This window comes from Chrysochloris asiatica, unplaced genomic scaffold (assembly GCF_000296735.1).
Source record: "Chrysochloris asiatica unplaced genomic scaffold, ChrAsi1.0 scaffold00130, whole genome shotgun sequence".
NCBI classification, from domain to species: Eukaryota; Metazoa; Chordata; class Mammalia; order Afrosoricida; family Chrysochloridae; genus Chrysochloris; species Chrysochloris asiatica.
This window is the reverse complement of record NW_006408648.1, coordinates 1185076-1195980: the sequence shown is the minus strand read 5'-3', so window position 1 is coordinate 1195980 and position 10905 is coordinate 1185076. Positions and strand designations below refer to the sequence as shown.

General features: G+C 40.4%; 2 protein-coding genes across 2 annotated transcripts in view; one reads left to right on the top strand and one right to left on the bottom strand.

Moving 5' to 3' along the window:
• The window catches only part of PARP9 (poly (ADP-ribose) polymerase family, member 9), a 66109-nt gene that overhangs the window by 32650 nt on the left and 22554 nt on the right, over positions 1 to 10905 (top strand). The window contains exons 9-10 of the mRNA XM_006869422.1: positions 3369 to 3736; positions 8823 to 8965. Of these exons, the coding sequence (XP_006869484.1) occupies positions 3369 to 3736; positions 8823 to 8965 (511 nt within the window). The remainder of the gene's footprint in view (positions 1 to 3368; positions 3737 to 8822; positions 8966 to 10905) is intronic.
• LOC102832149 (spermatid perinuclear RNA-binding protein-like) lies at positions 9 to 2003 on the bottom strand (the record flags this gene model as incomplete). Its single annotated transcript, XM_006869356.1, has 1 exon — positions 9 to 2003. A coding segment is annotated over exon 1 (1995 nt), but the record flags the coding sequence as incomplete, so codon positions are not given.

The window sequence follows — 10905 nt, the reverse complement described above, 5'->3', positions numbered from 1 at the left end:
TAAAAGAATGAGTAGTGGGGAACAGGATATGTTGGGAATTTCATAACGGGCAACAGAACCATTCTCTTGGGTAAACCATAGGCAGGGGCAGCTGTGCTGTAACCATATGGTGTTCCATAGCCTGGAGCTATGTAGCCAGGAGCAGCTGTGGCCCCAACAAAAGCTCCCCTTGTTAGAGTTCCTCTTCCTCTGCCCCGAACAGCCTGGACTGCTGCGGACACAGCTGTATTCACAACACCCTTTGCCTGAGGGATAATCTTCTTTTTCTTATTATTTGCTGCATTGGGTCCAGAAAATAGTTTCTTGAGAGCAGCTAATGCTGCACTTGCCTTTGCCACTTTCTTATTTGGACCTGCACCTCGGAATTTCTGTCCATCTACTTCTACCTCCATTACAAAACGTTTGTCATGGCTTCCACCAGTCTCCGAGATGAGTTCATACTTAAGACCTCTTCTTTTTTCATTAAACTCCATTACAGGATTTTTGCCACTTATTGTAAGGATTGGGCCCTGAGTTCTTACCTCTAAGGTACTGGAGGTTTCAGTTGTAGAATTTCCAGTATTATTGCTTGAGTTTGAAGACATCGTTTCATTTTTGCCTTCATTATCTGATTTTTCATCGGAACTCATACATTCAATATCTGCATCAAAGCCTGTTGGGTATCCCATTGCCTGCAATACCTTCACTGCTACGTGAAGTTTTGCTGTTTTCTTGGATGGTCCTGAGGCTTCATATGTTGTGGCATCCACATCCACAGACATTGTGAAAACGGGGGCATGAACAGGACCAGACTGAGATAAGAGCTTGTACTGAAGGCCAGGCCTGATCTGATTTAGCCTCATTAGTGCATTCATAAGGTCTATTGCTTTACTGTCCAGAATTTTCCTTAAATTACGTTTCATTTTCTTGTTGGGATCTTTATCATCCCCCAATCCATCCTCAAATGGCCTCTTTAGAGCTGAAGACCCAGCACCTTCTTTATCAGTAACTGACCAGGAATATTTCTGGAAAGGCTTACTGGATGGAAGAGGGTCCATCTCCAGCACTTTATAAATCTGGCCAAAGGCTGATAGTCTGAGTGCATGCTGTGCACTGTGGGTAATATCTTCTTTTTGCTGAATGGTCATATAGCTCAGAGCATCTGTTGGGTCACGCTCACAAGGATCATGAAGACCAGGACCTCCAGGAAGTAGTATTCCAGATGCCAAACACTCCATTACTCGTCTCAAGGCCTCCCCAGCGCCCAAAGGTCTATTACAAGTACCTATAGACTTTTCACCTATAAGCTCTAGTGGCCATCCTTTTAATGGTGCCCATGTGGGGACTCTGTTGCACAAATCTCGAAGAATGCGGAGGACAATTACACATGACTTTAATCCGTTTGCCCTTACCTGAAACCATTTGGCATGTCGAAGAGACGCCAAGGCATTCAGGCATTTCTGCCTGTCCAATAAGTCCGGAGGATCTTTCATTGCAACATTTTCTCCATCCTTTTTCTCCAATTCGTCCCTAATTAGAGGGGAAGTAAGTATCACCTTCAAAGTTAGGGTGGGTTCCTTTGTATTCTGAATTATAATAGATGCCTCATTTACACATTGTTCCACTTGATATTTCTCTTCTGTGAGTTTCTGAATCTGAATAGGAAGATTATCTTTGACTGTATTTAACAGGGATTCTGTGGGTTTATCTTTGCACATTAAAACCAGCTCCAAGTCCATATCATCTTTAATCAGCAAGCCTTTTGCAACCAGACCAATCCTCATTACACCACACAATGTACGCCCACCTTGATCCTTGGAATAGTTTTCTACAGCCTCATCTTTCTTCACTTCTGTCTCACCCTCTGTTGTTTCATCCAGCCAATCTGAGACATGTTTAAGAGCACACTCAACAGTAGACACCATATTCTGAACAGCTTCAAGTTCCTCTGGTGATGGGTAAATTGTTGAATGTTTCACCATAACATGGCGGTCATCATTGGCAAAAGATCGAATAGATCTCATGATTTTCTATAGTATTTTAGTTTCTTTTTACGATCCTTTCCTCTCTTTCTTGTCATCTTCACTAGACACTGTTTTGTGTGGCAGAACCTCCTCATAAGCCTGAGTCCCCTGACAACTCAGAGTCAATAGGGCAGGGATGTTTGGAGACTTTTCTATGGAATACACCTCGTCCGCTCGCGTCTCCGGGTCCTCAGTCCAGCGGCGGCGGCGGCGGCGACTGCTCGCATAATGTCCTTTTCCAGGGATGGTCCTTCCTGATGATATGTCCGAAATACGAGAGACAAAGTCTTGCCATTGTCAAATCTTAAGTAGCCACCTTGTTGTTGTTAAGTGCCGTGGAGTCGTTTCCGACTCGTAGTGACCCTGTATAGCGTTTCCAACGAGCAACCTGTGGGTTTGAGCTGTCAACCTTATGGCTTGCTGTCCAGTGCTGATCCTACAGCGCCACACCAGGAGTCAAGTAACCACCTTAGTACCTCAGAAATTCTTCTTTTAGTGGAGGGGATACATGTCCATAGATTGGAATCAGGTCCCATTTCCATCTTTGCTGGGATCTATTATATCCAGCAATAGCAGCAGCAGTGGCAACAGCCAAGCCTCAAATGCTCGTTGTAGAAGTGGGAAAATGTCTGCAGATCCAAAAATGTCCTCTCCCCCACAGATAAAATATAAGAAAGAATCCCAGTTAGTGGAATTGGAATTATGGGTTATTCTTTTCATTATACTTTGATAGTTTTCCAATTTTTAAACAATAAACATATTGTTTCTTTCACCAGGAAAAAAAAAAAAAAAAAGTTGTTTCTTTTGTTGTTTTTTAAGAATCTTCATTCTTTAAACTCTTTGACTTCCAGAGATATTTCAGTTTAACCGAGAGTAGCAGTAAGAATTTAAGGAAAATTCTATTCATCAGGAAATAATAGGAACCTCATCCAGGGTGAGGTCCCAGGTAAACTCTTCTGCGAACTGACAGATGCCAACACAGCATAGGCAAGAAAGGATAAAGCCAAAGCCTCGCAAGCTAAACACAGTGTTCCCAGGGAAACTGTAAATTACATGTTTACACATTTAGATTTCCTCATCTAAGAAATAGGCATTTAATTGGGGTTTTACTGAGCTAGAGTGTGGCACTTGTAGGATAAGCACTGGACTGCTAACCACAAGATCGACAATTCAAACCCACCAGCACCCTTGGAAACCCTATACAGGATCATTATTAGTCTGAACAGACTCTAAGGCATCCAACAATTGCTGACAGTGGTGACAATAGACTCAGGGTAAACAGTGGTTAAGGTGTTTTCTTTGACACTGTTTTAAAAGCTGTCTTCTGTTGTTGCTTATAATTGTTCCAGTTTTCCAGGGAACTAGAGAAGAGAAAACAAAAAAGGGGCTCAAAGCTAACTCTCCTTTCATCAGTCTAATGGGATCCAACAAAGAAGAGATGTGTGAGGCCCAAGAGTGGATCCACAGGATGCTGACCCTCCAGAAGTACCACATCATTGAGAATAGTCACATCCTTTACCTTGGAAAAAAGGAACATGACAGGTTGTCTCAGCTTCAGAAAAGCTCAAGAGTCTCCATCTCCGAGATAATTGTTCCAGGAAAGGCAACATTAGAGATTGAAGGAACTCATGCTGACGACCTCATTGAGGTGGTCATGAACATTGAAGGTATGCTGTGGGAAGTTCAGGAGGAAATGGCCAATAAAAAGGAACAAGATCTTTGGAGTTTGTTAGGTGAGTATTTTTTAAAGTTTGAAAACTCAGCTCTCCTAAGTGTTCCTTCTTTTGAGTATGGGTGTGCATATATGTGTGTGGGTAAGAGATAGAATGGGAGATGAGAGAGGAAAAACTACTGTGGTTTTCTGTTAGGCCATAAACAACTCTGAACCATTTTGGCTCTTTATCTACTATCAGGGTTGTTTATTAGTAAAAAACAAAAGTCACCACCACTAGATTGGATTTACTTATGATGGCATGGAGTGTTGAAGAAACAATTACATTGAAAGCCTTAAAGAATTCAAGCCCAGGCCTTTAAGGGATGAGCGTGAGTATGTCCCTAATTGCATAGGAAGAACATTCAAATCCATCTACCTGACTGATGTTCTCTTGAGTTTTGTTGCATTTATTTGTTGATGACAGCATTAGAAACGCTAAAGTTACTTACTTTGAACTTTCCTACCAAAGTAAATAAGGAGCCCTGGTAGTGTAGTGGGTTATGAGTTGGGTTGCTAACCACAAGGTAAGCAGTTTGAATCTACCAGCTATTCCACAGGAGAAAGATGAGGCTTTCTGCTCCTGTAAAGATTTACAGCCTTGGAAAATACAAGGTCATTGTGAGTTGGAACCGATGTGATGGCACATAACCACCACCTCCACTATCACCAAAGTAAATAATTCATTGGTACAGTGCAGCATACTCAAATATAACCCACTCAGTGGAGTTAAACCCAGTATCAGATTACCCAATAAGCAAGTGTTTATTTGTGCTTACTTACTACTCTGTAGTGAACAGTTTTACATTTTTTTCACTACATCAAAAATTCTCCTTGGTATGACTGGCATCTGTTTGTCACCTAACCCCACAACACCTTCCTACAGCATCAAAGCCTCTTTTCAAATTTACAATCCCTGACAGGGACAGAATATCCAGTAAACAAGGTAAGCACAAGATTCCTGGTGTTTACCTTACTTATTGGGTACTCGTTCCCTGACAAACCCATTACGATGACTGTGGGAGTCTGAGACTAGAGATATCCTTTCAACATAGCCCTACTGCTAATTAAGAAATTATTGTTGTTGTTGTTGTTGTTAAGAGCCACTGCATTGATTCTGACTCATAGAGACCCCGTATAGGGTTTCCAAGCAGCAGTTGGTGAGTTTAAACATCCGACCTTGGGATTAGCAGTCCAGTGCTTATCCTACAGTGCCACACCAGGATTCCAACTAAGAAATCATACCTTTTCTATTGCCATCCTGGGAGATAGAAGTATAGAGAGGTTCATTGCATTGATTTATTCGACAACTGTGTGTTGTACCCATGCTGTCTGCCAAGCAATGTGCTAGTGATAAGCACTGTACAGTGATAAACAAGATAAGACATGTTCCATGGTCAAAGTCTAATTAAAAAGACTGATTAACAGGCCATCTTTTTATGGTTGAGGAGGGTCAAAATCATTTGTGAACACATAAGAGAGGTGCCTAGCCTACACTTAGCATCTCGAGGTGTCATAAATGTCATAAATTAAGAATAAGTAGAAGTTAGCCAGGCAATGAAAGTTTCAAGAAATAAGATTGTAGTTGAGGTCTAGAATATATAATAAACCTTATAAATATAATAAACCTAGCCCATACTTGGCTTCTCAGGAGGTATCATAAATATCATAAATTAAGAATAAGTAGAAATTAGCCAGGTAATGAAAGTTTTGAGAAATAAGACTGTAGTTGAGGCCTAGGATATATAATAAACCTTATAAATCACATGAAGGATTTCAGAAATTTACTTGGAAAAATATGGGGAGTCTTGAAGGATCTTAAGCAAAAACAAGGTAAGATCAGACTTGTGTTTTAGAAAGGTTGTAATGTGGAGAATAGATTTTATAGGCGGTACAAAAATTCAGATGCAGTATTTTAAAGGACACTTATTTTCACCGTGTGCTTGTAAAAATCACTCAGGCAGAAATGGTCAATGTAAGGGATTGTTGTTGGTTCAGACTCACAGAGACTCTGTATAGGTTTCCCAACGCAAGGAGTGGCTGGTGGGTTTGAACTGCTTATCCTACAGTGCCACACCAGGACTCCAAAGTGAAGTATGTGTTGTTGTTGTTAAATGCTGTTGAGTCGTTTACAACCCGTAGCAGCCCTGTATAGTTTTCCAAGGAGCAGCTGGTGAGCTTGAACCACCGACCTTGTGGTTCAAACGACTTTGCAGTCTTATCACATTAGCCCACAGCGCTAAACCAGGACCAAAGTGAAGTATAAAAGTCTGCAATAAATGTGGCGTTCACACTCCATGGAAAGCCCAGGATCCAAAATCATGGACAAAATAGCAATACACAAGAATGAGATCCAAAATTATGATTCTCATTTAGTTTTTGTTTTTAAGGTTTTTATTGTGGATTGAGTGAAAGTTTACAGGGCATATCATCAGTTTTACATTCAACAAATCATATACCTTGTTTCATTACATTGATTATAATCCCCTCCATGTACCATCAGTTAACAGTATTTTTCTCTATCCACTTTAGCTTTTTAAAAAACACACAAACAAAAAACCCACTCAGGCGTATATAATAATTTACATCTCCAAAGGGCACATTCTGCAAGTCTGCTCCTGGCCACCAGCTCTTAGTCCTTCTCTTCTTAGTCCATGAATCTAGAGTCCTCAGGCACTCCCCCTTTCCATGCCTCCATCTCTGCCTCCATCTCTGGCGCTGCTGCTTCTCTGGATAAGGTCCTGCATTCTGCTTGTGTGTTCCTGTTCCTCTCTTGATGGTCCTAGGGTCCTCTGTTTCTGGACTGTAAGATAAACCTCTCCCCTTTTTTTGTTACAAAACTTCTACCTTTATAATTGTGATAGTCACGATTAGTCATGATAACAGTTATTCACTATTGAATCTTACAAATCTTACCCCATCTCTTTTCACCAGACCCGTCTAGACAAGATGACAGCTATTCAGTGGGGACTCTTTCTTTCCCCCCACACTCTTATGCTAAACTCCCTCTTGAAACCTTGTAAGCTAGTCACTTCATGCCTATATTGCCCCCTCATTTTAGGTAGCTAATGTCTAAGTTGCCTGTTCCTATCTACCCTGTGCACAGAGTGGATAGCATTGATACTTTCTCATTTAGTTTTTAAAATGTTGTTGTGTGCCGTCCAGTTGGTTCTGAATCATAGCAAATTATATCAACCTTGTATAGGGTTTCCAAGGAAAAGCTATTAGGTTTGAACTGCCAACCTTGCGGTTAGCAGTCCTGTGCTTACCCTACAGCACCACATTTAAACAGACATGGATACTCCTCAGGCTAACAGGAAACAAAGAAACGTTGATTACTGTATTTTAAGTTATTGCTATTAAGTGTCATTGAATAGATTCCAGGAAGCAACTGGTGGGTTTGAACTGGCAACCTTGTAGTTAGCAGTCCAGTGTTTTTCCTACAGCACCACACCAGGACTCCGTACTTTAACTTTGTTGTTGTTGTTAAGTGCCGTTGAGTCGGTTCTAGCTCATAGCAATCCTGTATAAAGTTTCCGTGGAGCAGCTGATGGGTTTGAACCACTGACCTTGTACTTCATACTGGCCTTGCGGTCCAGTGCTTTATCCTACAGCACCACCCTAGGACTCTGCATTCAAAAAGTTGACCCATTCTCCCAGCTCATGACAATCTAGAATCATGTAAATCCCCTGTTGCAACACAAGATGGCACTTTTGATTGTGGATGACTAAAGGAGCTCTGCTAGCGTAGTGGTTATGAATTGGGTTGTGAACCTTAAGGTCAGCAGTTCGAAACTACCAGCTGCTCTGTGGGAAAAAGATGAGGCTTTCTACTCCCGTAAGGATTTACACCCTTGGAAACCCTGTACAGGGTAGCTATGGGTCGGAACCGACTTGACGGCATTTAACAACAACAACAACAACAAGCAAGCTGTATTCCACAGCAGTATTTTAGAGGAACGGGCTCACCTTTTCTTAACCTGATTAAGATCTTCATTAACAAAATGGATCATTTTGAAATGAATGATTGCTATAGGGAACATCAAAAATCCATCACAACAAGAATACTTTTACACTAGAAATTAGACATCAGCTGTCTTCAACGTTGCTCTTTTAATCCTGCCTGGTGAGCACATCTGATGGCAAGAGGTTGTGAATGTTTGGGTTCTCAGTGTTCAGTCCAGTGCCAGCCATGTAAGAGTTGCTCAGTACATGTTTGTGGAACTTAAGTGAACTATTCCAATATTACACTTTATAAAAGTGAGTTATTGCTCTCCAAACCTAATGCATAGTCTCTGCCTTTGAAGTTCCCTGACTTTGGAGCTCCTCTCCTTTCTCAGATTTACAACTTTGCCCTCTGGCAAATTTCTCTGGATTTATCACTCACTTTCTGTGATAAAATTGAGCCCCATCATTCAGATAATAAGGGAGTCCTGGTGTGGTACTGTGGGCTAATGCGCTGGACTGCAAATTCATTTGAACGGCAAGGTCTGTGGTTCAAGGTCACCAATCGCTCCTCGGAAACCCTATACAGGGTCGGGTCACTATGGGTTGGAACTGACTTAATTGCACTTAAGAATGATAATAGCAACAACTAGTTATATGATATTGGGCAAGTCATTTAACATCTCTGAGTTTTACTTTTCTTATTTGTAAAATTGTGTTAGTTATGTCAGTGGTAGCATTGTAATGATCAACTGAGATACTTGTTAAAAACCTTTCAGTGTCAAATACATGTCATACTATTTTCCATCATTCCTTACTATTTTCTTTTGTTTGTCTCTTTTTATTGATAAGCATCCTGGGTAGAAATACAAGCATTGTGAATGAGTAACACAATTCTGTATCATCTTTATAACATCGATCATTGATGGGGGAGAGGGAGAGTTATTGACATCATAATTCCAAACATCTAAGAACTAATTTATTATCCCCCTATTTTATCTTATAATATTCTCCTTGCATGTCCTAAGATACGTGAGACATGCATTTTAAACTGGATAATCTCTTCCTCCACATTTCTTAAAGTTTGTTTCACCACATTTATTTACGAATCTTCCATTTCTAGCAGAAAATTAAGGCACACTTTTATGTTACTCATTTTTTAGGACAATGGACTGACCTTCAGCCGAAAAGACAGAATGAGATGAAAGAAAATACCAATTCCATGAAATTTCGTGAAATGCTTCCAAATGAAGTATTTCAGGATAAAAAGAAACTGTTTGGAAAATGTGGCTTACAGGTTATAAAGGTATACCTACTTAAGGAGGGTATCTAGCCCATCTTATTATTGATTAACTTGGTTCTCTGGCTGGAAAAAAAAAAAAAAAAAACCTTTCTGTTAACTCTGAGCTAGCTGCTCGCTGGCCTCAGATTGGAGGAATAAGACTGGAAGGAGGGCAGGGAAGGGCAGGTGAGAAGGGTATAGGTGGAATCAGAAAGTAGATAATGATGTCAGAATATATATTGTTGTTGTTGTTGTTGTTAGGTGCTGTCGAGTCAGAACAAAACACTGCCCGGTCCTTCTCCAACCTCATAATCATTGCTCCGTTTGAGCCCATTGCTGCTGCCACTCTGCCAGTTCATCTCATTGGGGGTCTTCCTCTTTTTCTCTGTCCTTCCACTTTACCAAACAAGATATCCTTCTCCAGGGACTGGTCCGTTCTGATAATATGTCTGAAGTATCTGAGACAAAGCTTGGCCATCATGGCTTCCAAGGAGCATTCGGGCTGTACTTCTTTCAACTTGCATTAGTTTGTTCTTTTGGCAGTCCATGGTACTTTTAATATTCTCCTTCAACACCATAACTCAAATGCATGTGTTCTTTTACCGTCTTCCTTATTCACTGTCCAAAGTCACATGCATTTAAGGTTATTGAAAATACCATTGGTTGGATTAGGCACACCTTAGTCCTCAAACTGACATGTTTATTCTTCAACACTTTAAAGAGGTCTTGTGCAGCAAATTTGCCTAATGCAATATATCATTTGATTTCTTGACTGCTGCTTCCATGACTGTTGATGGTTGATCTGAGCAAAATGAAATCTTTGACAATTTCAACGTTTTCTCCATTTATATGGATGTTGTTTATTTGTCCAGTGGTGAGGATTTTTGTTTTCTTTATATTGAGGTGCAGCCCAATGGTCTTTGATCTTCATCAGTATTTTAAATGCTCTTCACTTTCAGAAAGCAAGGTTGTATCATCTGTATATTGCAGGTTGTTAAAAAGTAAATCTTCCTCCAATCCTAATATCACATTTTTCTTCATATAATCTGGTTTCTCAGATTACTTGCTCACATATAGATTGAATAAATACAATGAAAGAATACAAACCTGGTGCACACCTTTCCTAATTTTAAACCATTCGGTGTTCCCTTGTTCTATTTGAACAGCTGCCTCTTGGTCTGGGTAGCTTCCTCATGAGATTAATTAAGTGTTCCAGAATATGCATTCTCTGCATTGTTGTCCATAGTTTGTCATGATCCACTCAATCGAAAGTCTTTGCATAGTCAATAAATCACAGGTAAACAAACATCTTTGTGGTATTCTCTGCTTTCAGCAAAAATCCATCTGACGTCAGTAATGATATCCCTTCCTTGGTCCATGTCCTCTTCTGAATCTGGTTTGAACCATTGGAAGTTCTTTGTCAATATGGTTGCTGCTTATTTTAAAATATCTTTAGCAAAATTTTAATTGCATGCAATATTAACGATATGGTCCCTATGATTTCCGCATTCTGTTAGGTCACCTCTCTTCGGAATGTGCACTAACATGGATCTCTTCCAATCAGTTGGCCAGGTAGTTGTCTACCATTTTTCTTGGTACAGATGAATGAGTGCCTCCAATGCTGCATCAGTTTGTTGAAATATTTCAGTTTGTAATCCATCAATTACCAGAACCTTGTTCTTTGCCAATGCCTTCTATACACCTTGGACTTCTTCCTTCAAGATCATTGGCTCTTGATCATATGCTACTTCTTAAAATGGCCAAGTGGCAACCATTTCTTTTTAGTATAGTGACTCTTTGTATTCCTTCCATCTTCTTTTGATGCTTTCTATATCATTCAATGATGTCTGTCTGTCGTGCTGTGGTGATTTGAGTTGCTGTGATTCTGAGGGCTATGCCACCGGTGTTTTAAATAACCAGCAGGGTCACCCATGGTGGAAAGGTTTCAGATGAGCTACAAAACA